General features: G+C 33.7%; 2 protein-coding genes across 9 annotated transcripts; both read left to right on the top strand.

Moving 5' to 3' along the window:
* The first annotated feature begins 1913 nt into the window (after positions 1–1913).
* LOC110599906 lies at positions 1914–16418 on the top strand. Of its 7 annotated transcripts, XM_021736519.2 has the most exons (11): positions 1916–2165; positions 8747–8817; positions 8958–9213; positions 9312–9559; positions 9765–12421; positions 12567–12709; positions 12962–14896; positions 15055–15103; positions 15183–15430; positions 15550–15657; positions 16154–16418. In XM_021736519.2, the coding sequence occupies exons 4-11, from the start codon at positions 9370–9372 to the stop codon at positions 16380–16382; spliced, it is 5559 nt and encodes a 1852-aa protein (XP_021592211.1). In that variant the 5' UTR covers positions 1916–2165; positions 8747–8817; positions 8958–9213; positions 9312–9369; the 3' UTR covers positions 16383–16418. The 7 variants fall into 7 exon arrangements, with proteins under 7 accessions (XP_043806401.1, XP_021592211.1, XP_021592213.1 ...); XM_043950466.1 differs by having other exon boundaries at positions 1914–2165; positions 8747–9213; positions 13499–14896; XM_021736521.2 differs by lacking the exon at positions 8958–9213.
* A 5485-nt stretch (positions 16419–21903) lies between these two features.
* On the top strand, positions 21904–27771 carry LOC110631340 (protein Asterix-like). Of its 2 annotated transcripts, XM_021779129.2 has the most exons (4): positions 21904–22214; positions 22759–22859; positions 27223–27291; positions 27549–27771. In XM_021779129.2, the coding sequence occupies exons 1-4, from the start codon at positions 22056–22058 to the stop codon at positions 27553–27555; spliced, it is 336 nt and encodes a 111-aa protein (XP_021634821.1). In that variant the 5' UTR covers positions 21904–22055; the 3' UTR covers positions 27556–27771. The 2 variants fall into 2 exon arrangements, with proteins under 2 accessions (XP_021634821.1, XP_021634820.1); XM_021779128.2 differs by lacking the exons at positions 27223–27291; positions 27549–27771 and adding an exon at positions 24417–24754.
* The last annotated feature ends 225 nt before the right edge of the window (positions 27772–27996 follow it).

The following is a 27996-nucleotide window of genomic DNA, read 5'->3' as shown; positions in this document are numbered from 1 at the left end:
CCATAAAGATCTGGTCATCTGCATCAATGCTCAAGGACAGAGCAAAAATGCAGAAGGTTTCTTGGAAAATTTGGCATTTATCATGAAGGTGATCTACATCTTGCTCTGATAGAATGGACGAGATGTCACTAATTAGGCTACTTTCGCTTTATTGAGCTGCCTTAAGTTGAATAATAAGAGTTAGAGTGCAGATGGAGCTGTCGGATGAGGAGTTTGAGGCAGAACTTCTACTGAGAGTAAGAGAATAAGAGAAAGTATTTCTATTCATTCTAAAAGGAAAAAAGAAAACAAAAATTACCATGAAAGTAAGAGAATATAAACGATAAAGAAGGAGTGACCGAGACTTTCTAGAAGCAAAGATTATAATTGTAAGTAAAAGTGATATTTGGAGAAGAATAAGGGTTCTTATAAAATGGTTTTTGATAGCAGGCTTTAAATGTTGTTTAAGAAAAGGGATAGCCAACATTGCAAAGTCATGTAGGCAAAGCGATGTGATCATGGAAAAATCAATCTCAATGAGCCATATGTCTTAAATCGTAAGAATAACTGTCACATTCGAATCTAAAGAATCGAAGATCAATGGAGGACCTCTGATGTTACACAACGATCGTCTAAAATAAACTATGAGCTGTCACCACAAAACAGAGTCATGTAGCAAGAATTTGATAATCTAAAGAGCGGTTCCACCCGAGGAAAGTAAAATCCAGACACCGTAACATCCGATTTATCATCAAGATTCACTCTTTACTGAATATATCAAATAATGTTATAAAGTTACCATTAGCAGATACAGTTAAGCATATCCCCATTACACCGGTAATTACGGGATCATCGACAAATTAGTTGGCAATATCTCTTATCAAACAACCGGACACATCATCGATGGATTATGAGAAAATGCTATATTTAACTCCATCTTCTTATAGTATAAAAATTAATATTTTTTGTACAATTACTGTTAAGTTATAAGCAATTACTTATAGTTCTCTATTTTATAGTTTAATGACTTAAGTATTGAAATGATTGCCGTTGGTGATCACCGGTTTCAAAGTACATTAAAAAAAAATATCACCCTTAAAAGTAAAGCATGAGACATGCAATCGCGGAAACAAATGGAACGCAGCATGGGATTCAATCCAAAAAAATGTGTTTTTCAAAATAAACATGGGAACATTATTATTAAATCTCTATTTAAAAAAAATAATTAATTTACCTTATAGTTCTTAAATATAATTAAAAAAATCTCTTACTATTTTAAATGGTAACTATTTAATAATTCTATTATATATTGCCAGATAATTTTAGATATTCAATAAATATTATATACTTTTTTTGAATTTATTCATTAACATTTCAACAAATTATTATAAGGGCTTTCACATTTTATTATTATAAATTATTTAGTTTATTGACCAACAGAAATACAAATAAATTAATTAAATAGTTACATTTTAAAATAACAAAAAACTTTTAATTAGCCTAAAAATTGTAAAAATAAATTAATAAATTTTATAAAAATTAAGAATATAATAGTAATTATCTCAATTAATATGCTAAATTTTTATTGTTTATTTTTTAAGTTAGAATAATTTTAATATTATTTAATATTACTGAATTGAACTTTGCCATCAAAATTTGATATTCATAGAAAGTATCATAATTTCCCAAAATAATCGTTTTATCTAAATCATACGCAAATCAGCGCCAACAGTGACCTCCATCATTGATACCCATCGGCCATCGCCCAAATTGGCAAATTCCAATTTGTCTAGGTGGGTTCCACATGCTATTTTTGCAACGTGGCGGATTTCAATTGCACGATCACCTAATTCTCTCTCCACCCTCAACCACCCCACATGCCCTCTTATTATTATTATTATTCAAAAAAACCTTTAAACTCGCCCAAAAAATGGGGCGCTTTTTCTTCACCGGCAGCTTGGGATCCAAACCTATGCCTAGCTTCAGCTTAGGACCCGAACCTCAGTTTTGTTCCTGCGTTCGTTGAAAATTTTGCACACTGCTTTGATTGCTTTATCCCTCTCTCTGAGCTAAGACTCAGTTCTATATCTCTTTCTACATCTCCGATTCAAACCCTAAATTATTTAGCAAATTTGCAGTCTCAGAAGATCGATTACGAGTTCAAACAGAGGCGTCAGGGCGAAACTGTAAGTCGCTTTCTCTTTCTGGAAACCCTAACTTTTTCTTTGTAGAAGCTAATTTGCCTTCAAAACCGAATCTGCGCCAGGAAATTGGTGCTTTAGGGATGGGCAGCTGCATTTCAGTTTGACATGTGTTTTTACAATTGTATTTGTAATAAAAATTTTTTGTATTGGATTTGAATTTTGGCCTTTTGCTCTCGATCTTTACCTGAATTTAGTGACAAATGTGAGATTGTAGGCTAATATATAGGTTGACGCTTCGTTGAAAAAAGGTAGGGAAGGAAAGGAACTGGGATTTTGGACGTCGAGTTTAGTTTGCAAGGCATTCTTTCTCGGGCTGCCTTTAGAAAATGTGCCTAGATATGGAGTACTTAGTGTTCAAAATTTATCTTACATTGTTACTTTTATTGTTACTATTTTCTTCCACGCATTGTCAGTGACTCAAAACACGCAATAACTTTTTCTCTTAATGAGATTTCAACTGGTTCATAATATTATTGTTATTATTATTATTAGTGCATTCTTATTCTTCTCTTTCTGAGTCGTTCAATATTTCTAATGCTCAGGGTTAAGCTGACAATGGTGGCATTTGTTACTCTTAAGTCTCTTTTTGTTACTGAAACGGTTTTTCTTCCCGTTGGCTGGACTTTTTTTTTAGCTCTATACCCTAAATTTCCCTCTTGTCAATTTTTTTACTTGCTTGATTTTCTCCCTGGCCCATGCTATTATCTTATCTGGAATATTACCTGGCTTGTAATGGGAGAATCTTTTTGGAACTACACGCTTACATTGCTTGTGAAAAGGGCAAATTTGTATTAGGCTTATATCTTATCAAGCATGTTGCGGATGTGGCAGATTTTGTATTGATTAGTTAATAACTGAAGAAGAAATTTGTTTAGAATACAAAATGAAAGTCCATTGAATAGCAAGTTTCATTATTCTTAAGCATGCAAAGTGGAGTTTGTGGACTTCTATCTGACAGAAAAAGGTGGTACTATAAATATAATGAATAAAAAGGATTGTTTGGTAAGCTTATCCGATATTACTCCCTACTTAAAATAAAATTTGCCCCGAATTTTGAAGTGAGAAAGGATAAAAGTTTTCTTTGGGGAAGTGCACCCCGTCTTCTCCTTTATTTAAAATTTGAAAAGTTGAACAATATGGAAGTGAGCACCTTCATATCCATCTTTGCCTTTTTGAGAGCTCTTGAACAATCAAAATCAATAGAAACACTAGTATGCAAAAGATTAGGTAACTCTTTTACTTCCAACATGGTTGAAGGGGATACAACCATGGCTCCATTTTTGATATCAAGTTGTTCTTTGCCCATGTCGTCATGAATAGTAGGCATTTCCTCTTCAATCTTTTGCAAGAATATTAACTTTCCTCCTGTGGGATCTTCGTATTGAAATTCATCATCCCCATCCTCCTCTCCTTTAGGTTCACAACAAATCTCCTTTTGCCTTTCAACAAGGCTAAGAGTTTTCCTCTTTGGACACCCATGAGACTTATGGATCCTAATGGCATTTATAACATTCTACAGTAGTGGATTTAGTACAGGGATTTACACCTTTTGGAGGGTTGGAACTACTTGCTTTGCTAGTCCTACTAGTTGAATTTATTGTTTGAGTTCTCCTCCTTGGTAACTTGAGAAGCAACTTAGGCTTTTTCCTTTCTTAGTGCTTTCCAATTCGGTCTTTAATCCATCGACATATCTTACAACTATAGTTGTGAAACCGAGAATCAAAATCTTTATTTTATGAATCGAGAATAAAAAATGGAATCGAATCTTAAGATTAGTTAAAAATTCCAAAATTAATTAAAAATGATATATGTTCTAAAAATAAGTATAAGAATATCTTATAATGACATGTTTTGATAAATATATAATTATCATTTATATAATTAGAAATACTCTTTATAATAGAATAATATGTATTTTCTATGTTATGTAGTTTTATGTTATAAATTATAAACTCTAGAATTGTAGACAATCATTATCATTAAACTTGTGTTGAAATTCTCATTTAAATTTGATCAAATAATTAAATAGTAAAACAAATATCACGTTTTAATATTATTATTATTAATATGAATTATCATAACTTGACAACTATAATTAGTTAACTAAATTAACTAAAAAGAAAAAAAGAAAAAGAAAGAAAAGGGAGAGAAAAAAAAGGGTAGTGGAGGAAAATAGTTAAGGAAAGGTTTTATGTACACTTTTCGTGGCAAAAATGAATGAGATCTTAAATTTTAAAAATACAAGGTCTGACAAATCCTTCATAAAGATTGAATAGAGTGAAACTCAGTTCATTCATATTGATTCACTATTGATTCTTTCAATTTAGTCTTGATTCAGGTATATTTTTAATTTCCCCCATATATTTGAATAGCTAGGATGTGGAATCAAATCAAGAATCATAAGATTTAGGTATATCTAATTCATCCTATAGATTTGAATCAATTTGTTGGGAAATTGGTTCGAATCGTAAAATCCAAGTCGAGAATTGTAAGATTCTGACAACAGAGCATTCAACTTGTCTTTTGGATTCGTGGAGATTGTTACTTATCAGATAGTTTAATGAACTCGATTGTGTATTCATGGATGGTTCTACACCCTTGTTGACATCTTTGATATTGTTGGAATAGAATTTGCTTATGATCTGATAATAAGAATTCTTGTTGCAATATGTAATTCATTCGCTGCCAAGTATGAACTGTACCCTTTCCTCCTCTTGCTCTTCTTGCTTGCAAATGCTCCCACCAAGCAAGCACACTTCCTTTTAGTCAGCATGCTACCATTTTAACTCGCCTTTCTGGTGTTGTCTCCATGTAGTGAAAGAATCCCTTCACATTTTCTATCCAATCCAAGAATTCTGCAATGATGAAATTATTGAAGTGAGGAATATCGACTTTTAATTTGAATTATTTGCTTTTATTTTCATTGTATCTATTGTAACCACGATCACATCTTCTCTCACACTTTCTATTTCGCCTAAGATAATCATGGGGGTTGTACACATCCTCTTCTTTCAAACTTTCATCATTAACTTACTGTCTGCGTGCAAGGATTTGTCAGACAACATAATCACCACATGCTTCACTGCCCCCTTGGCCTTCTGTTGTCTGCATGATTCCTATTTCCTTCAATTCCCTAATCGTTGAGACAATCTCCAATTTCTTCAACATGTCTTTCTACGTGCTCAAAATTGAAGTCCATTCTTTGTTCAAGATGTTCTAATAGTTGCAATGCATTTGTCACTAGATTGAAGGGCCTTAACTTCTTGATCACCGTCATGGAAATTATTGCTAATTGCTGTCCTTGCTTTGATGCCACTTGATGCAGCATGGAGCTCATAAGAATAACACACCCTCACACATGAGAGTGAAAATTGGGAGAATAAACTTGATCAGAAATTTATATTAATCAAAAGGCCACCAAGTACATGTAAATCTAGGGTATTTATAGAGTTTTAATTCTCCTAAATAGAATAGGAACAAAACTCCACAAAATAGGAAGTTAAAATGTGAAAGACGAGCCTCAGTCGCCAATGACAGCGCTGGAAAGCTTTCCAGGAGGGCGATGTCGAAAAGTGTAAGGCACTATCTAGGCGTGCCTCTGTGTTCCAAGCCCAATTGACCCCAGTTCCAACAAACGTGAAGGAGAAAGAGAAAGGAGAAGACGAAGAAGAAGAAAAAGAACTTGTCTTCTTTAGCTTCCTCCAGAAGATCTATAGGTAAGTTTTTGTTGTTGTTTTTCTTCTTCTTTTTCTTCTTCACCACTGTTGGTAACATGAAGAAAATTGAGGGCTTAGCTGCTTTTCTTCTTCTTCTTCTCCTCCTCCACGTTTGTTGTTAACTGTCACGTTGCCCATTTTTCCATGGATTGGTTCTTGGTTGCTGACAGTTCATGCATGCCCCGTTTTATGCTTTCCTTTTAATATTCAAAATGAAAAAGCAATTTATTTTTATTTTATGTGATTAGAGCTTTAGATATTTTAATTTTTTAACTAAAAATTTATTATTGTTGTCGCTAAATTATCAATTGAATTTTGAAATTGCAAAATATTTTCTATAAATATGAGGGTTACACTAAGGATGCATTCGCTAACGCTGTATGATTTCTGTTTTTTGTTTTTTCAAAACTAAAAATAATTTTTTGATTTTTGTTATTCACTTCTTGGAAGCCGTTTTCTAAAAATTATTTGTATAAAACATAAGTTTATACTTTGTTACATAAAAGTAAGTTATAAAATATTTTTTTAAAATATGATATAAATAATTTTATAAATGATTGCACATAAAAATGAATTTTACTTTGTTTTTACAAAGTATATGATATTACAATAAACATTTACTATTTTGTTCCCTTGGTATAAGAAAACTTATTAGTTAGTCCATCAATTTTGAAAATACATTAAAATATTCTTGAGATTTTAAAAAGTCTATTAGTTAGTCTCTCTATTAAAAGTGTTGCAAAAATGAAAAATTACTATTTAGCTCCTATAGTATATAAAAACTCACTTATTAGTTATTTAATTTTGAAAAATATATTAAAATGTCTCTGAATTTTTTTTAAAAAAAAATACTAATTAATCCCTCCATTAATTTTAGTCATTAAATATACAAAAAAGTTTAAAATGCTCTTAATATAAAGAGACTAATTACTAAATATTTTTACAAAATTGAGGGACCAATTAATGAATTTTTTCTTATCACATAATTAAATAGCTAAACTAATAGAAGGATTAGCTAGTATATTTTTAGTATCTTAGAGACATTTTAATGTATTTTTAAAAATCGAGATACTAACTAATGAGTTCTGCTATATCTCATATATTAAATAATAACTTATCCTTATAAAAAGTTTAAACTGCCCTTAACATGGATCAACTAATGAGTTTTTTCATACTACAGAGATTAAATAGTGAAACATTTAAAAACTAAAACTAATGGAAGGACCGATTAATAGATTTGTTGTTAAAACCACAAGCACTTTTTAATGTATTTTTCAAAATCAAGAAGCTAATTAATGAGTTTTTCCAAAGTACAAAGACTAAATAGTAAATTTTCCTTACGATAATAAAATAAAAATATATTTTATAAATTAATTGAATAAATATATATTTAAAAAAATAAATTTAATTGCTGAATATAAGATTTTGAAATTATTAATAATAATTTGATAAAAAATGTAAAGAAATATAATGGTTTGATAGAAACTGTTTCAAAAAACCTATATTTGGGGTTTTCAAATTGTGGTTTTTTATTTTAAAAACACTTTTTAACAAGTAATAAAAATAAAAATAAAAATAAAATACTAACAACATAATAAGTTTTCTGTTTTTTTATCAAATAACAAATAAAAAACAAAAAATCACAACGATAATGAATACACCCTAAATTTATATAATTAGCATTGAATTAAGTATTGTTTAAACTTATTAAAAAATACAATTAAATAAATATAATTTGTAATAAAATTTAATCATATAATTGCACTTCTTTAATTATGAAAGTAGATAAATTTAAATGATCATCTAATATTATTTGAATTATGATAAATTATTTATATTCATTTAATTTTTATTTTGTACTTTGCATCATTCATTAGCACTCCTATGCCTTTTCCGCCTAGGCTCCAGGATCCCTTGGCGTCTTAGCGCGCCTTGAGCTTTTAATAACTATGGTCAGAACACGTTAAATGCCTAGTTTGACTAGGAATAAGTCCCAACTGAGAGTAGTATTACAAAATAACTCCTAAATAAAATAAGAGTCATCAAAACTAATTTAGAAATACTAAGCTAAATAAGAAGTCTAATTGAAGTAGAAGTAGAAGTGTTTAGGAAATAAATCTGGATAATAACTATGGTCAGAACGCGATAAATGCCTAGTTTGACTAGGAATAAGTCCCAACTGAGAGTAGTATTACAAAATAACTCCTAAATAAACTAAGTCATCAAAACTAATTTAGAAATACTAAGCTAAATAAGAAGTCTAATTGAAGTAGAAGTAGAAGTGTTTAGGAAATAAATCTGGATAAAATAGCATAAAAAGCTGACCCTCCCGTATGCTGGACACACCCTGGGGCGTGTAGGCAGGTTGGGAACACGCCCTAGGGCGTGTTGGAGGCAGACTGCAAACCCTACCTTGCACACACCCCGGGGTGTGCCTGCAAATCCTGCCTTGCACACGCCCTGGGATGTGCTGCAATCCCTCTGGCATTCCCTGGGGCATGCTGATGTCTCTTCCAGCTGCCGTTTTTCTGCTGAGTTCTATCCCTTAAAGCCTTTTTCCTTCCCCATGGGTTTATCATTAATATGCTCCTCATCATGTATCTGCAGTCTAGCTCTAGTCTGAATTTTAATGCTCTATTAGTTGATTAGTTTGCCATGGTTAGTAGCTAGATATAGGTGGGTTATGGCACAGTGATTTTTATTTTAAATAATTAATGTTATTATCAACTGCTAAGGACCTTATTAAGCTGGGTTTCTGTTTCGTTGGGGGGCAGTTTGGTGCATTGAAATCAATCTTCTTTTGATTCTCAAGCTTAGTTGGTGGTGGTGTGTAACCACCTGCTGCAGGTTCTGGAAATTGGAGCACGTCCAAATCATGTTATGCAATATTTGGCAGATTGATGCAAGATCAATATTTGGTATTACATTTTTCTTTTGCAGTATGCTTTTTCTTGTTTTTGCTTTTGCAAAAATTGCAAGTTTTGTCTACTTCTTGTCATAAGGAGGCTTGTAATGTCCTTTTTCACCAAACAAGACTGATTTTCTTGTGCTTATTTAGCTCCCCTTAATTAATCCATTCAAACGAAGGAACTATCCATCTTCTATGTTATCTGGATCAATTGAAGTTCTTGTTTTGGAGGGACTGCCCCTTTTCTGTCCTCTACTTGCAAATGATATGGTATTTATGTTTGATAATAAGAACTCTGTTACCATTAATTTGTGTTATGCCTTCATTCTCATTGTATACGGAATGAGATTCTTGAATGACTTGAACATGGTGGTTCGGAGTGACACTTTAAAGGAGCAGAATTGAGGTTTGAACTTGCTTGAGCTTGAAAAGTTCTTGTGCTGTTATTTTCCCATTAATGAGATGTCAAGTTATAAAGACTGAAGTTATTGGTTTCCGTAATAGGTATCGGTTTTTCCTATCACAAAATTTTGGCTGCTGAAATTTGTCCGGTGGATCATCTATGCCTGGCAACGAAGTTGGAGATAGGATCCATAATTTCTTTGGTCAGGAGAACTTGTCTCGTGGCGAGCACCGCTCAGAGGTTGTTGACGGCACCTGGCCTGTGCTAGTTAACAATCCATGGGCTGGTAGTCAGAGACATATTGGCACATCTTTTTCTAACTTGAAGAATCACTCTCTACAGCAATCAGGTATCGCTTATGCACATTGAATTAGTTGTTTTTGACAATTGGTATCGAATTCTATGAAGTGTATTATTAAAGGGATTTTGTTTCTTTTTTCTCCTTTTTATCTCAATGTCAGACTAAGAGCTAGATGACTGGAAGTTTATTTGCGTGGTATGGTTTTAAGGCTTCTCTATTACTAATTCTCTTCAATTTTTTGTTTTTACATTAGCTGATTCTGAGAGAGTACATGGGGGACAATCATCAAATGTACAGCATGGTGTAAATTTTTCTCAATCAATCCTGAGGCCTGAGTTCACTAGAAGTCAATCTCAAAACCAACAACCCACATTGAATGGCTATGTGCATGGGAATCAAACTCTCCAGACGAGGCACAATGATACAAACTTTTTGGGAGTGGATTTGGAACCTGATCAATGTAATTTAACATCAAGAGGCTTTTCAATTCTTGATGCACAGTTGGGGAGTAGTCCTGAACTTCACAAGAAAAGTTCAGTAAGGATGGATTTTAATGAATCTCCTGTTAATTTTGATTTTTTGGGAGGTCAACAGCAAATTAGTAGCCAGCATCCTGGCATGTTCCAATCTTTGCCAAGGCAGCAGTCGGGGATTAGAGATATGCAGCTATTGCAGCAACAAGTCATGCTCAAGCAAATGCATGAAATTCAGAGGCAGCAACAGCTTCAGAAACAGCAATTGCAGCAACAAGATGTAGGGCAACTGAATTCTGTAAAACAGGTTTCCTTGTTTGCAAAACAAGGAGCTGGTTGTCATCCATCAACTTTGGTCAATGGCATTCCTGTACATGATGCATCTAATTGTTTGTGGCAGCCTGAGCTTATGGCAGCAAATACAAACTGGCTACAGCGGGGCATGTCTCAAGCTATGCAAGGTTCCTCTAGTGGGCTAATGTTTTCCCCTGAGCATGGCCAGGCACTGCCCTTGACAGGAATGATTCCTCAGCAGGTTGATCAATCTCTTTATGGTGTTCCTATTTCTGGGACAAGAGTTGCTCCAAGGCAATACTCTCCTGTCCAAATGGATAAGTCTACAATACAGCATATATCAGGCAGTAGTAATGCCTTTTCAGGTGATCAATATGCTGGGTTTTCAGACCTGTCTGGTATGCAGGATAGTACTTTGGCTTCTAGGCAAGGATATCAGGGAAAGAACATGATAGAGACTGCTGCTAGCCAAGGCTTAGTTGGTGGATTGAATTTGGAAAACTTGCAGCGAGTGGGTCCCCATCAAAGCAGTGGGCCTGGACAGGATTTTCATGGGAGGCTGGATGTAGGTGGTTCATCAGAAACATCATTGCAGAAGACAGCAATGCAGGTTGCCCCTTCACAGAATGCGGCTACACTAGACCCAACTGAGGAAAGAATTTTGTTTGGTGAAGATGATAATCTGTGGGAAGCTTTTGGCCGAGGTACCAGCATAGGATCAGGAGGTTTTAATATGGTGGAGAGCACAGATTTACTTGGTGCATTTCCTTCTTTGCAAAGTGGGAGTTGGAGTGCTCTTATGCAGTCTGCTGTAGCTGAAACGTCGAGTGCTGATACAGGGCTACAAGAAGAGTGGAAAGGTCTGACTTTCCAGGGTAATATACCCCTAGCTGAAAATCAGCAGACCCCCACTGTGAATGATAGTGGCAAACAGCAATCAACTGGAGTTGATAACAAATTGCAGGCTGCCTCTGTGCCAAATGCTAGACCCTATACCATGAATGATGGCACAAACTCAGGTATCAACAACTATATCAATATGCCTGAGGTTAAGCAATCTGGAGAATGGAGGGAAAAGTTGCATGCTGGTTCTTCTCAAAGATCTGTGCAGCCATTTTCTGGAGAGGGAACCAAGTGGTTGGATTGCAACCCTTTACAAAAGCCAGTGTCTGAAGGCAGCCATAATTATGAAAAGGGTGCTCAGGCCTCAGATGCAGGCCCAAAAGCAAAGAACGGTTCAGGACCTTCAGGTTCTTTGACAAATCACCTGAGCATATACTCCTCTAATACTGGTAATCAACCAGGCACTAAACCAAATGATTGGAATTTTGTTGATTCTGTGGCTGCAGCCACAGGTTCTGTTTTGAAGAATCAGGTTAATGAAAACACATTGCGAGCTTCTCACAGTACCGAGTGGAAGACTCCCATGTTAATGGGTTATGGTGCTGTTACATGGAAGACTGATTCTGTTTCTAATTCAATTGCTGAATTGGAGCATCCAAAATCTACCACTGGAAGCCCACAGGTCAATAAAGAAGATTCTAACCTGAAGGATATTGCTAATTTGCCTGATTCAAGTGCTGTATGGGCTAACCAGGAACGCAGCCAGCAGCTCCCCCATGGTAACAGTATTGACATCTGGAAACATGTTGGTTCTTCAGTCAACCCTAAAGAACGTGAGTTTCCAGGAAAATACCAATCTCGTATGGATAAGAGTTGTCAAGTTTTTGCATCATCTGGAAATAGTAATTTGGGCAATGGAGCGGTTGAAACTCATGATTTCTCTGATACAAAAGAAAGCAAAACTGATAGCTTTCACAATGTATCTAACCGTACTCCTTCTGTCAGTGGTGTCAGAGAAAAATCTTGGCTGGATGCAAATGATTCACTTACTTTGTCTGAGGAAAAACTGAAATCATCTGTTCATGTTGGTCGAAAGCCTTCAGGAGTTCGTAAATTTCAGTATCATCCTATGGGAGATCTGGATGCTGATGTTGAACCTTCTTATGGAGCAAAATATGTCACTCATCCACAGTCCACACCTGTGCAGGTTTCTCAAGGTTTAAAAGGTCATGATCATGGGGGTATTGGGAACTCAAAATTTCCTGTTCAGATAGCTAGAAATTCTGTGGAACTTGACAAGGTAATTATTGGATTTTCTCTATGAGGTGTTTGCCTTTTTTTTTCCCACTTTCTAAATTAGAATCATGCTACTGGCGTTAAATACAAACCAGAAACAAGTCTTCAAAAGATCTGTTGACAATTTCTCCTCTAATACTTATTTACAGCTTCATTTTGCACGTCAAGGGGAAACAAAAGGCTCAGATGAGATGTCAGCAAAAAGTATATTTCTAGTTTCTGAACTTGGTGCTTTTACTTCTTCTGACAGAGCTGTTTCCAATTATGCAACAAGCAAGACAACACCCTCAAGGTAGTTTGTTTATTTTGCAACAGTTATTTGAGGTTATAATGAACTAGTAATTATTTCATCCAAGCATTTCTATTACTTCCTATTGACACGGTGTTGATTTTTATAGTTTGCCACTAAGTTTTCTTTCCTCCTTCCTAAACTTCTTTCTGTTGTCAATTTCATGATGCTGGAACTAAGGTTTTTCCCCTTCCTACTTAACTTTTCGCATTGTCAATTTCATGAGTCATGTTTCTATTTTCAAATTCATTGTAGTCAAACTATGCTTGAGCTTCTTCATAAGGTGGACCAATCAAGGGAGCATGGAAATGCAGCACACTTCAGCACTCCTGACTGTTATAAGTCTTCTGAGATGCATGATATTAAAAATTCTAATGGATCTGTTCACCTCCGAAAAAATCAGGCTCCTGCTTCTCAAGGTTTTGGTTTACAACTTGCTCCCCCGTCTCAACCCTTGCCTTGTCAAGACCATGCCTCATCTTCTCAAAGCCCTTCACAGGCAAATAATTGCCTCAGTTCAACTTGTGTCAGTTCTGAAGTAGGGGAGAAAGGTCATGGATGGATGGCTTCCACATCTTCTGTTCAGGGCTCGCCTCATGAGATGTCTCAAGTAGAAGTAAGAAAAAATATTTCTGCTTCCTCAGGACAAACTAGCAAGAATACCCAAGGAAAACTTTCAGATGCTCTTTCCCCTAGCTCTTCTTATTCAAAAAGACATATCCATAATATGCACATGCATGATATGGGCACATGTGCAATGACCACTGACTCTGTCAATGCATACTATGATAGGTTTGCTTCTCAGTCGAAACAAATGAGCGAGACTTTTCAGAGAGCTCATAGTGGTCAGTCAGCACTGGCATCAGTGCCAGAGATGTCTAGGTCACATGATGATGTTACTTATTCTGGTGAGATTCATAAGCTGAGTAATAACAACCAAAGTAGCAAAAAAGATTCTGCCCAGCAATTTCCTGTTTTGGAAGCTGCACCAGCTCCTCAGGGTTCTAATATATCTGGCACATCACAGGAGAATTCTTCTGCAGCTAGAATGTCTGGTACTGAATGGACCAGTGTTTCAACACGGCAATGTTCATTTGACACACAGGCTTTTAAAGCTTTGTCCAATATTCAATCAAATAATGATTCAGAAACAACTTCCTCTACACCTCAGAAGCTAGAAGGTCATGGCCTACAAACAGTAAGGAGTGATCCATCTGGTGCATATTCTGTGCATTCATGTGGTTTTGTTGGGAAAGAACAAGCAACAAAAGGAGACCCATGCCAGCAAGTTTCACCTGATAACGACCATTTGCAGAAGACAATGTCTCTCTCTGAAGGTAAAGAATCTGTTGCAAATTGTCTCACGGACACTTCTCTTGCGAACCCTGCCAGTACCCAAAGGGAGATTGAAGCATTTGGCCGATCTCTAAGATCCAATAATATTTTACACCAAAATTATTTGTTATTGCATCAAGTTCAGCACATGGAAATTGAAGATGTGGATCCAGATAATAGGAGTTTGAAAAGATGTAAACGTCCTGATGTTGCTGTGGATGCTCAGCAGATAGGTTCCCCAGGAGGGCAGCAGCTCTATGGTCACAATATGGTCACAGATGCATCAACAAATTGTGCTTCAGTTCCCACTGGTGATTCTAAGATGCTTAGCTTTTCAGCAAGACTAGCAGATGTTCGTGATACAAATATGCCATGTCAAGATATTCTAAGACTTGGTCAAAACGACACTCAAAATTTTGCCAATAGCAGTGCAGTTCCTGTGAGAACTGAACAGTCTCAGATCAGTCCCCAGATGGCCCCATCCTGGTTTGATCAGTATGGCACCTTTAAAAATGGGCAGACATTACCATTACATGATGCACAAAAAAATGTCTCCATGAAAATGAAGACTTGGGAACTTCCTTTTGCTGTTGGAAGGCCTTCCAATAGCTTGCATTGTCATGGTCCATTGGAGCAAGAAAATGTGATTGCTAGTCAGCACAGTATTCTGCAAAAGAGTTCAACAATGGAACCACTAGCAAATGAAAATCTCTCTTCTCCTCAGTTGATTCATCATGATGCTGGTGATGTGAGCTTGGTTGCTGTGAGGCCAAAGAAGCGCAAAACTGATACCTCAGAACTTATACCATGGAATAAACAAGTGGCAATTGGCCTTCAAAGGCTTTCAATCATCAGGTGGTTTACATAAATTCATCTCGACGAGTGCCTTTCCTTGTCTCTATTGATGTGACTGATGCTTATGTAAAAAAAATGCATTTCCTATATATTCGTAGGCATTCAGTGATATCCATTCCCCAAATTTTTTTGACATATGCTGATTTTATTGTTTGTAGTTCGGCAGAAGTGGACTGGTCTCGTGCAACAAACAGATTGACTGAGAAGGTTTGCTCATAACCAAATCAGGCTTTCCTAATTCTAAGCTGACATTTATCAGCCTTATAATTGCTCCATTTAATGACAGGTGGAAGATGAAACTGAAATGGTAGAGGATGTACCTCCAGCCTTCAGATCAAAGAGAAGGCTTATATTGACAACACAGCTTATGCAGCTGCTGATTCACCCTCCTCTGGCATCAATTCTATCTGCAGATGCTACATCACATTATGAGAGTGTTATACACTTTCTTGCTCGGTCAACCCTGGGAGATGCTTGCAGCACACTTTCTTGTGCTGGAAGTGATACTTCTGGGCCTTCCAGCAGTGGAAATATGTAGGGCTGCGCTTAACTCACACTCTAGCATGCTTTGCAATGTTTTCAACATCTATGCTTTTTTTTTTCCTATAAGGATATGATTCCTTGCATGCTAATAACAAGTTTTCCCCCCTCAGCCTGCCATTGAAGCTCAATACATCTGAGAGAATCAACAATCAATACTTCTCAAAAGTTGTGGAAGACCTGATCAGTAGAGCAAGGAAGCTAGAAAATGATCTCTTGAGGTAACTGTTTTGGTGTCTTCTGTTCTAATATTGAATTGTGTCTGAATAGTAGATAAAGTGTTCTACTGAAGGTTGGGGTTGGAGGTTTGCTAGGCATTATCTTCAATTTTTTTTTTTTTTTTGGTTTATGAAAATGAAATGGACGGAATTGAGTTGTGCGTGTTCATACTGAGATGGACGATTGCGAAGACTGCGAAAATAGGTCTAGAAGGTATACATATTAAAGAAGTTTCTGATGACAAATTGAATTTGCTTCCACTTGTTAAATGTAAATTTAGCTTGAAAATATTGGAAATTGGGAGAGAACCAATTGTTCCATTTGGTCTGGCTTGCATGTTATCTGGATTTTGCGTGAGCGTTTTTCAATCTGCATTCTATCTTCTTACTGCTGACACTTCTTTTCCTTTGGGTTGACGTCTTAATTAATGTTTATAAAAACAATGAATTTTTTTTTTCTACCAATCTCATAGTTCTTGTGCTGCTTGTGATAATTCAGATTGGATAAGAAGGCATCTGTTCTAGACTTGAGAGTGGAATGCCAAGAGCTAGAGAAGTATTCTGTTATCAACCGTTTTGCCAAGTTCCATGGCCGGGGCCAAGCTGATGGGGCCGATACCTCATCATCGTCTGATGCACTTCAGAAATCCTCCTGCCTTCAGAGATATGTTACTGCACTTCCAATGCCTAGAAATCTCCCTGACAGGGTACAATGTTTTTCACTTTGATAATTAATTGATTGATTTTTATCTCTTATTGGCCAATTATCTCCACATCCATCATTCTTCTCTAATTCATATTATACCAATTCGTATACTGGCCCTTGCTTACAGTAGAACCACAGATATGAGAGTGTAGGAGGTTTGGATGCTTAAATTGTCTCTGTGAAAGCAATGGAGGCTATTAGATCTTTTTAATCTAGGCCATCAATATCATATTCATTCTTGAGAGATTAATCTGGTCTTGGATAATGATTAGAGGAAAGCGGGTCCCCAAAATGTTTTTCAGTGAATGGGGGACAACAGGTGGCAGTCTGGCTAGCAATGGCATTGACACGTAGCTAAAAAATTATTAAGTGTGATTCTTTGCTTTCAAGGCTTCTGATCATAGATTCTGTGTGATATAAGGGTTTCACCTTGTTCTCTGTTCTTTTTTGGAAGAAGAAAAAGAAAAGGAGAGACATGGAAAAAAAAGGGGGTATGGGGGTTGATTGGGAGCGGGGCAGTGATTTTCAAAGTCCAAACTCCAAAGTCTTGAATTGCCAGCTTTAGTACAATAATGATGTTATTTCACATTTGGCCCTTCTATTTTTTTGTACAAATTGGTTGAAGTGTCACTAGTATTTGTGGGATTTCTTTATCAAAGAAATTCAGAAACATGTAAAGATGCTGAAGTTCCAAAATATTGAGCAGTTTGAGAAGTTCATACATTTGGTTTCCCAACAGCTTACTCTCTCAAGTCTCTGTCTCTTTGTTCTCTTCCTCTGCATTATGCTCTTCTTTTAAAGATCTTTGTTTTTGCTCAGCTTTACTTTGACTTGTTTTCATTTCACTATGTGAATCCAGTTATGAGCTGAAACTCGGACTTGCAGCGATGTTAGGATTTTTCTTTTTCTTTTTTTTTTTTGGGTGCATTCTGAAGGCAATAAGTGCTTGCAATTGCATGCTTTATGGTTGCTCAGAAATTAACTTGTTCATGATACTTCTTGGATGGGAAAATGACCAAAATTTTCTTTTTTACACCCTCCTAACACGTAAAAATAACACCATGAAACTTTAGAGCTGCTCTTGGAAAACCCTTGTATGCTTTTCTGAGGATGTTTCAGTAATTAACATGTTTATGTCAAAATTTCTTTAATTTTATTATGTTCTTCACATTTATAAGAGGAAAAAGATGTTTCCAAAGCACTTTTTGTAAATTCAATTATTAAAGTGTATTGCAGTTCTCCTTATGCTCTTGGTTTTAATTTCCTCTCAGTTACAATAGCATGTTCCAATTGCTAATTGTGGTGAAACATGGTCCAAAATTGACTTAACTCTGATATTCTTTAAATATATTTTAGGCAAGTTACCCTTCATTTAGCTGTTTATTGTGTCTTCTGCTGTTACCTCTGTTGGGATCAATATTTTTCAGTGTCAAGCAATGTGATTCTAAAATTATAGATGGAGTTGAAGCTACATCTTAAAAAAAAAAATCATATAGATGAGCGACGTGATGGGGTAGTTCTGATCTTTCTTAGACCCATCTTTAGAGCAAACAGGACTAAAAAACAGAAAGGGGGAGTTGACGGTGAACAAGTACAAGATTTCGCTGAGTTCTCATGCACTGGAGTTAGAGAAACGGTTGATAAGTTCATAGACACGGATTTAGTCCGATCACATGTTAGTACCAAGGACCAATCCTTGTTTGGGCAAAGACTTTCAGTATTATTTTTCAGTAGTTTGACCATAGACGGCTGGGAATCTTATCTTTCTTTATTTCTTAAGTTGCATTATCGGTATAAGCTCGATTCATTTATTCTTCCATCTTGATTTGCCTTGTTTTAGCTCACATGGTGATCATGAATGTTGGTGCGAAATTTATCAGTATGAGGCTATAAGTTTTGGTATGTTTACTGTTGGCCATTTGGGAAGTCTTATCTAGTTGCTTTTCTTAAGAGTTTAATTGTGTTGAACAGCAGTATTTCAACTTTTTAGCGCAACCTTCAAAAGGAAAAAGGAAAAAAAAAAAGAAGGTAAGGAATCAAGTATGGTCCCGTTGAAATTGAACAGTTAGGGTGATAATGTTTGATTATGATATGACATGCTTGAATTGTTGGGATGGGAAGAAGACATCATCCTCGTTTACTCGTTTGCTTATGTAACATTAAAGTAGGGTCAAAATCTCAGCACCAAGAAAGTGAACGGGTAAGCGGCCATCAGACCTCATAGTTTACTTGGTGCTAAAAATGCATGCTCGGCTTTACCTAGGCTGTCTTGGAAAATATTTTACTGAAAAATATTTTCTACATTTTCTAACAGAAAGTGTTTTCATTGTTAAAAGAAAATTTAAGTTATTTTTTTATATTTTCAGGATTTTTTAAAGATTTTTATAAATAAATTCGTTATTTTATTTTTAAAATTAAAATTAAACAATAAAAAGTAAATTATTTTATTAGAAAATATTTTTTATAAAATATTTTTTAAATATAATTTTTTTTAAACAAATGGGGCCTTAGAAGGGATTGTATCTTGTTATTGTATTTAAAAGAAACTCCTAACGAGTTATTTGCAAAATTATTACCAAATGTGCATGCATCTTTGCTAAATGCATTCTTTATTTTGTGGTAAACTTTTAGAAGACCTTTATTTGACAAAGAGGTTCTCTTTGCTGTTTCGGCCTTGATAGCATGGATCCCTCAAGGGAAATTAGCTGTCTTATCTATGTGGTGGCAACTGTTATTATTATTGTTATTTTTTTGTCAGAAGGTAAATATCATTGATAGAAATAAAAAAATCTAAGACCTACACCAATAAACTCATAAAAAGGAAGTCTCTAACGCCCAACCGATAAAACTCAAACCAAGAACAAACCATAGAGACCCGTCCATTTTGACCAGATCCGACCCATAGGCTGATCTGCATCTTCTAGAAAATTGTGGCCACCGCGAAAACTTTACAGTGGCTTTAAAGAACTACATCACTAACTGATTGGGGCTGGAACGAACACAAAACCTCAACTTTGAAACATCTCCAGCAACAAGTTCAAGATACAACCACAGGTTAAAGAAAACGGTGACCAAAGATGAAGAGCCTCTGATCCACAAAGGAGCCATGGGCGCCTTGAAAATTTTAAATTATATAGAGGCATTTATATAGTTTTATATATATTCAAAAAAATTATTATTAGATATTTATATATTTAAAAATTTTATCAGTTAATTTTTATCTCAAAATTACTCAAGTAAAAGAATTTTATATTTTATAAAATTAAAATTTTAATTTTTTTTATCAAATAAATTTTTATTCGCCTTTAATATTATTTAATTTATTTAATTTTAATTGTTTATTTTATTTTGTCCCTTTTATTCTCTATTTTTTTAATTTAAAAAATTTATTTTTCATCTTTAATATTTTAACTTCAATATGTAATTTTTTTAAAATTATCTATTCATTATGTAATTTAATTTTATACGCTATTTTTATTATTAAAAAGTAATTATCTCACTTAATTAATTTTTAATCTATTTATATAATTAAAATTATTTAAATATAGAGACATAAAATTTAAATTTTTATAAATAAAATTGTTTATAAGTAATGTTTTATTAATAAATGAGTTTCGTTAACTATTTAAATTTAAAAGAATAATTTAATTTTAAAAAATATAAATTTAATGGATAATAAAGTAGATAATTTAAATTTAAAAATACTTAAATATAAATCAAATATTATTTTTATAAATAATATGTTAAATTATTTTAATTGATGAAAAATGAAATGGAAATATTATTTTTATAATTAAATTTTTTAAAAATAAATTCTATAAGTATTTTTTTTTATAAATTTGTATGTCACAACTATAATAAAAAGAATTTTTTTATAATAAATATTGTTAAAAATTAATTTTATAATAGAATGAGAGATGTGCTATATCAATTGATCATTAAGAAATATATAATTTATAAACATAAAAAAATGAATTTGTTATTAATATATTTTAATTAATAAAAAATAAATAAATGGTAATTTAATTATAATATTTTATAAATATTTTAAATATATATTTATTTTATATATTTTATTTTACGTGTTTTATTTTATTGACCGTTCATTGAAAGTGAAACAAAATTTTTAAATCCATTAAAAGTGTGTGCTTTTTAAGAATCCAATCACACCTTACGAGGTATAATTCCGCGAGCCACCGCTCAACCGGTCACCGATCTTAGATTGAAAGGAGGACTGCAGATATGAGAAAAAATATCTGCATGCAAAACTAAAAACAACCAACGAGAACGAAACACAAAGAGGATAAAAAGGCATAAAAAAAAGACTCTCATAGTTGAACCATAGATCTGCAGAAAAAACAAAAGAAATATTCCAAAAGCCTACCTAGAGATGGGGAAGGAACCCATGCTCTGGAGGGAGATCTCTACCGAGATAGAGACAGATGGAAGGACACTAGTTCCTAGAGAAAAGAAACTGAGGAAATCGGAAAGAAGGAAAAGCTCTAGGGTTTTATTTGAATATGTCAGCAGCCGTCATATTGGATTATTTACATTGAACAATCCATATCTACGTGGTCAAGGGAGATTTTTGTGTTTTTGAAATCTCGGAGTAAAAGAGGAGCCAATGATAAGATTAAAAGAATTCACCTTTCGCTCAGATTCCGGCTAGAAAACAGCTATAAACACGAATTTGGGCCATTGATGAACGCTACAGCGAGAGGTTATTACAATGCGGCAGAGATTTTAACCATTTCTCGCAAACGACGAGTCGTTTGTCAAACCATTTTTCTTTCCAATACTAGAGGGCTTAATCCATCTTCATGATTATTCAACTTGACCGTGAATACATTACGGTTTTTTTTTTTTTGAAATGGAATAATTACGGTTTTTAAACTTCATAATCAGCTAATCTGTGAGTTTTATTTCATCCACTTTGGTCAAATTTGAACAAGATATTTCATATGAAACTTAATCAAAATAATAATAAAAAATTAATTTCCTTAATAAAAATTGAATTTAATAACCATACAAGTATACATTAATAATTTGGAGAATTGTCGGTGAAATAAAGACAACAATAGAAAAAAAATGGAGAATTCATTTGCTGCACTGTAGTATGGAATGCAGGCGGCAAGTCATTTCACCAACCATCAACGTTCTTTTTATTATTATGATTTTTATTAGTTTAAGAATATTACGATTTTTACTTAAGTATTTAATACATTAATTCTAAATAATATAAAAACATAAATATTTATTTAGCTATAATAAAATATTAGTATTTTTTTAAAATTATTTTTTAATATTAGTGTATTATTTTCCAATATACCATATCTCCTGAAATAATAAGTTTTAAATTATTATTTTTTAATATTGTTATATTATTAACTGTTAATATGGAATTTAAATAATAATTTAAAAAACTTATAAATATAGGTGGCTTTTAAAATTAAGGGGGAGATTATGAATTTTTTTTAAATAAAGATATGGGGCAAAATATATTTAACCTAATTTTAATTATTGATATTAATCAAAGGACCAAATCTTCAGACGGAAAGAATTGGGAGATTAATAGTCTACGTCATCATGTTGTCTGAGGTGGCTAAATTTTACCGGCACGACGAACTTAACAACATGACTCTCAGATCAAATCTGTCAATTGCGATACCAGCAAAGCGAGAAAGAGGGACCGGGTATGTCGTCACACAACAGTTCATCTTCTTCGGCAAATGATCCACGCCAGCCATCGGCGGCGAAGCCTTACGTACAGCCGATTGTTTTGCCTCAAGATCTTCCCGTTGATTACGCTGGTTTCATCGCCGTTGTTTTTGGTGTTGCTGGCGTAATGTTCAGGGTTCGCATCCATCTCTTACTGTTTATTATATTCTCTGTGGAATTAAGCTCTTTATATATACAAACGCACACGAACATTTTTGTGCTCAATGGAATATCTTCTTGTTCATTGCTATTTTAACCAAAGTTTGATAACAAAATAAGGCAGGTAGGCTGTTTAGTTATTGAACTACATTGGAATTTTTTCTACTGATTTTCTTTTAAAATATTTGGCTGAAATTTCTATCAATATTTAGCAAAACAAGGTTAAATATGAAGTGAAATTTAGTTATTGTGCTCCAATGAAAAATGAGTTTAATGATGATGGGTGAAATTAAGTCATAAATTAATCTATTGAGAAACTTTTAGGATCTTGAAGTTATTGTTAGGAATCTTTTTTATTTCTTTAATAACTTTAGTTGCTTCTATATGACAATGAAATTTCTTGTTCGATTAAGTTTATACTGCTATTAAATTTAGGTTGTTTTGTTGGTTTTGACTATTGTTGTGCACCACCCTTTTTCTTTGGATTTTTATTAATGCGCAATCTTATATGTTTTTGGCAGTATAAGCTCTGCTCATGGCTTGCTGTCATATTTTGTGCTCAATCACTTGCCAATATGAGAAATATTGAGAACGACCTGAAACAGGTTTTGATGGCCTCCATGTAAGTTTGTTTTTATCGCTACAGTTTTGCTCGTATGCTTCTATTCATTGCAAGTATTATGGTATGGTACAACTGTTTGCAGATGTGTTATTCTTGTAACCTTCATTCTTTATGTAACATGTGATTTCAAACTGGATAACATCTGTAGATGTGTTTAAATATGTTAGAAGTGCTGGGAACATATGAAAAATAATGACAAAATTTGAAAGGAATTTAATTTATAACTGGTTGTCCATCATTGAAATGATGAAGATTCAGGAGGATGATTTGACATATATAATATGTGGGGTGGATGCATTTATAGGTATAAGTGGAGTTGCTTTCTGGTGTGAACATGATTCTTGGGTGAGAGTGAAGATGATCCTTGGGTGAGAGTGAACATGAATCCTTGGGTCAGAGTACTGTGAATAGTAATAGATGCATAAAACATTATCTTTTGTGTTGTTTTATGAACAATAATTGTTTATTTCTGGAATGAGGAAGTAGCACACAGATTAAAGGTCTCCATTTCTCTCTGCTCTTCTGCTCTTCCTAAAGTGAGTGAAATGTATTACCTTTAGAGGCATATGAAAGCTGGACCATGATTTGTGAATCCCATTACCATTTTGCGTATTTCTTAGTAGTTCATATGTAATATCCGGCTAGAGTCTGACAGTACAGAGTACAAAAATAGTGCATGCAGAGGTTAAGTCTTGGTCCAGAGAAAAATTTTTATTTTCATAGAAAATGTATGACCATGTATGAGATTTTACAGATACTCAGAGAGTATAGCAAGCTTGCTACGGGTTCTGACGGCCTTAAGCCGATCTGAATCCTAGCTCCGGTGACGGTCCATTTTGGGGTCGTTACATCATAAGTCTGCCTTATCAAGCTAGATTAAGGTGAAGGGTACTGATAGATATAATTGATTTAGGCAGAGCTTGGCTTTTAAATTTTGTAAAAGGGAAAATTACTTTTTAGTCCTTGAGGTTTAACGTAATTAACACTTCTATCCTTCTATTTTGACGACCCAACACTTAAGTGCCCCACTTTTTCTTTCGTCCGAATTCGTAGCCCTTCTGTCTAAAATGGCCGTTTAGTCAAAGAGTTTTAGGTGAGGTGAAATTTTTTACCAAAAATACCCTTAATGAACTTGATAAAACCTCTCTCAACGTAAATCCATCCATCCTTCTTCTCCCTCATATCTTCTCTTTTCTTTTCTTTTCGGCCATTGTTGATTCTCCATTTTTTTTCTCTTTTCCATCTTTATTTTCACTCATATCTTTCTACTCTCTCATATATTTCTTCTACCTCATATCTTCTCTATTTCCTTTCAGCCATTGTTGATTCTCCTTTTTTTTTTCCTCATTTCCATCTTTCTTCTCCCTCACATCTTTTCGATTTCCTTTCGGCGATTGTTGTGAATCATCACTGGGGAAGAATAATGTCTGTATCAAGTGGGTCTGCCAGGTACTGAAATGGAAGATTGAAGGATGTGAACCGCAGATGTAGCAAAAGGGCTGGGATAAGGATTTCTGAGTCAGCCGAAAACCCTAATAAGCCATATTATTTTTGCAGAGATAATGTGTGTGGAAGTTTTCATGGGTGGTGTGAACCTGTGAATCAAAGTTCAACTTCATCAAGTGGCAACATTAACGTGGATGAGGGTTGGAAAATTGAAAAAAAAACACCTATAGAAGAAATGCTAGAGAAGGTAATAGAAGATATTGCAAAGATGAAGAATAATCTGAAGAAGATGAAGGAAGAACAAAGAGATACTAGAGATGAGATTGCAAATATTAGGGGAATTATGTGCCAATTGAGAACAATTTATATTGTTTTGATTTTTATTGTAGTTGGAGTAGCAATAAAAGTGATTTGAAATAATATATACCAGGAATTTAGATAATAGAAACTACTCTTTTTTTGCTGTGAATGTATATTTTGAATTTACAGTAGTACGATGGACTAAAGTGTTTGAATATTTAATTTTATGAGGACGTAAGTGTTTGAAAAACTGAACATATGAGGATTAAAGTGTCTGCAAATTTAAAAGTATGTGGATTATAGTGTTTGAATATTTAAATGTATGGGGACTATAGTGTTATGAACTTTTAGTTATTTAAGAGACAGTATCCTTCACAGATGTATTATTTTGTTATAAAATACTTTATCCCTACTCACATAAAAGTAGCTAACAAGAAATGTAAACGCATACACAGGATGTGAAAAAAACTGAATATTCATTCATATAAAAGCTTGATCATTTGAATGATAACATCAGTCTTATCATTGTACTGGTCAAGTTCATTACATTGCAAATGAAATTTTTTTCCATTACATTACAAAATATATGCAAAAAACCTATCTAATTTCTTCAAAGTTGTCCAAAATAGCTTTACCTGAAATGACCAGTATATATCCAAAATAGCTGCATCAAAAGATCTCAAAACCTGCAAATGAAATCTCTAAAAAAAAAAAAAAACATCAAAAGCTGCACACTAATTATGTAAAAAAAAAAGCACATCAAAAACTCGCCAAATCTGCCAAAAAAACATGTTGCACATCTAATATATCCAACAAAAAACTCACAACCTGCAGTCCACAAAAAATATCACAACATGCAAAAATAAATCTGCCAAAAAAACATAAATTTCAAAATGTCATTAATTTTCCAAAATGCATCTCAGTTTGCTGATGCTTGGCTATGAAGGTCTATTGTTTGGGTAGAATTAATATCAACGGTCTCCTGTCCAGTCTGCCCTATTTTAAAATGACTTTCCCTGTGACTACTGATGGACTGCAATCAAAATTAATAGAAATAGTCAAATAAATTAAAACAGTAAATGGACATATATGTAAATGAAAATAATAATTAGAGAGATTCTGCACCCACACAATCAACACCCAGAGAATTTGCATTTTCCTCAGCTTCTTCTACATTTTCCTCCTCTCCTTCTATATTTTCCGCACTCTCTACATTTTCCCAACCTTCTACATTTTCCTCCTCTCCTTCTATGTTTTCCTCCTCTATTTCTATATTTTTCTCACTTTCTACATTTTCTCCACCTTCTACATTTTCATCTTCTCCTTCTATGTTTTCCTCCTCACCTTCTATATTTTCTCCACCTTCTACATTTTCCTCATCTTCACTATCCCCAGTATTGGGACCCTCAATATTAACTTCATGAAACACACCCTCATTGCCCCTAATAGAACCTGCATTACTGCAACTACCACTTTCCCTCGCATAATTCCTAACTGGTACAATTTTAACAGCATAAACTTCCTGCTCAATTTCAATATAACATACATTTTTCTCTTTTCTATTTTGTTTAGGTATTTTTACATTTAATGCTATTGCCTTAGTTGTAACAGTTAAGGGTATTTCTCGGTTTTCTTTGTAAAGCTCAAATATAAACATTAAATCAACATCATTCTCTATTGTAAAACCATTATCAGCCTTAATCTCTATAAAATCACTCTTTAAATTTAATAAGTAGGAGTACCTGTTAGCAAGCAAATTGTTCATTCTCTCCTCACGCCCTTCATATTTGATTAACAAATTGTACCTCTCAGATTTATCCATTGCTATCTGCGAAAATAAAAAGGAAATTACAAAATTAATTTCCAAATCATTAAACCCCTAATCTTAACAGTAAACCCTATAAAACCCAATAAATAAAAAATTATTTAGTAACTCAAAAAATCTAAACAGTAAAGCAACGAATTTGTCTTCACCGTAAAACAAAAGAGATTTTCGTACCTTCGAAGTGGACCACAATTTTGTTTTCTTCTGCGTATATGAATACTGACTCCACTTTCGAAATATGGTGGGTTCAGTGCTTCTCGAGAAGATTAAGAAAATGAGAAATAATTGGACCACAGAGAGACAGAGCGAGCGAGAGAGACAGAGAGACAGAGAGACCGCGAGAGAGAGGGAGAAGAAAGAGGAATAGAGTTTCCTGATTTTGAAATAGAGGAACTTTTTGTGAGGGTTAATTTTGTCAATTCATGTGTCCTAAACGGCTATTTTGGACAGAAGGACTACGAATTCGAACGGAAGAGAAAGTGAGGGACTTAAGTGTTGGATCGTCAAAATAGAGGGACAGAAGTATTAATTACGTTAAATTTCAGGAACTTAAAAATAATTTTCTCTTTGTAATATGATGCGTAGGGGAGATTATCAACAAAGAATATAAACTTGTGAACTTATGGCTTCCGAACTTTTGGGTCCTGTAACAATATTATAGATACAGCAATATCATACAATGGATCAAGGATTTGATTTGATTATGGGTGGAGGATTTGATTTGATTTCGATTTGACTTCATTATTATCTTGGTTATAAGTTTGAATATTTTTATCTGCACACCCCTCTCAGCTTTGCTCTCATGGGATTGGTGGCAAACTACTTGGGGCCTGCCCGACCTAGTCAACAAACACAACAGAAGTGAGATCTTTTGACTCTCTTTTTAGAATAAAAATTTTCAAAAGATTCGACTCAATTGATTTTTTTTAATAATTTTTTCATTTAAAATAAAATATTTAACTTTTTAAATAAAAAATTTATCATTTTAAAAAAAATAAAATTATTATACGATATTTTAAAATTTTATTTTAATTATTTTATTGTAAAAGAGAGTGAAGGTTTAGATGAAAAATATCCATAACTAAAATTCATTTTATTAATGATTATTGATTCTGAAGATTGTAGCGGGTGCTAAGGCGACAAGTTTAATGGAACTATGCACCTACAATATTGAAATCCCTATATTCTTTTTTTTTTTTTTTTTTTTTTCAATTTCTAGTTTTTATGTTTTATAAGTATTTATACAGAACAACCTGCTTCGGCAGCTTATGTGTATGTTTCATGTTTTTTTAATGATCAAAAGGATTTGCAATCAGCTATGACAAATAGTAGATAGGAGTTTAATTTTGAGAGCTCCTTTTTTTTATTATATTATTTAATAAATCCTAGTACATGAATATCACTTTTTTTAAATAAAAAACAAATAAATATCTCATAAATCATGTTCTTTGATTTTTTTTTTCAGTGAAAATTAGTTTGCATTTTAAATTGAGATCTCACAATATACAATGAATTTATTATTATTGAACTGAAAAATTACATACTAAATGAATTTTGTTTTTGATA

The sequence above is a fragment of the Manihot esculenta genome, chromosome 14, assembly GCF_001659605.2.
Source record: "Manihot esculenta cultivar AM560-2 chromosome 14, M.esculenta_v8, whole genome shotgun sequence".
Taxonomy (NCBI): Eukaryota; Viridiplantae; Streptophyta; class Magnoliopsida; order Malpighiales; family Euphorbiaceae; genus Manihot; species Manihot esculenta.
The sequence above is the reverse complement of the archived record's forward strand: the minus strand, read 5'-3'. Positions and strand labels throughout refer to the sequence as shown.

Coding starts and splice junctions, on each gene's coding strand:
- LOC110599906 (XM_021736520.2), top strand. CDS start 9,370: ATGCCTGGCAACGAAGTTGGAGATAGGATCCATAATTTCTTTGGTCAG. Junction 14,897..15,054: donor CAAAGGCTTTCAATCATCAG/GTGGTTTACATA, acceptor TATTGTTTGTAG/TTCGGCAGAAGTGGACTGGT. Junction 15,658..16,153: donor CTAGAAAATGATCTCTTGAG/GTAACTGTTTTG, acceptor GTGATAATTCAG/ATTGGATAAGAAGGCATCTG.
- LOC110631340 (XM_021779128.2), top strand. CDS start 22,056: ATGTCGTCACACAACAGTTCATCTTCTTCGGCAAATGATCCACGCCAG. Junction 22,215..22,758: donor TTGCTGGCGTAATGTTCAGG/GTTCGCATCCAT, acceptor TGTTTTTGGCAG/TATAAGCTCTGCTCATGGCT. Junction 22,860..24,416: donor CAGGTTTTGATGGCCTCCAT/GTAAGTTTGTTT, acceptor TTATTTTTGCAG/AGATAATGTGTGTGGAAGTT.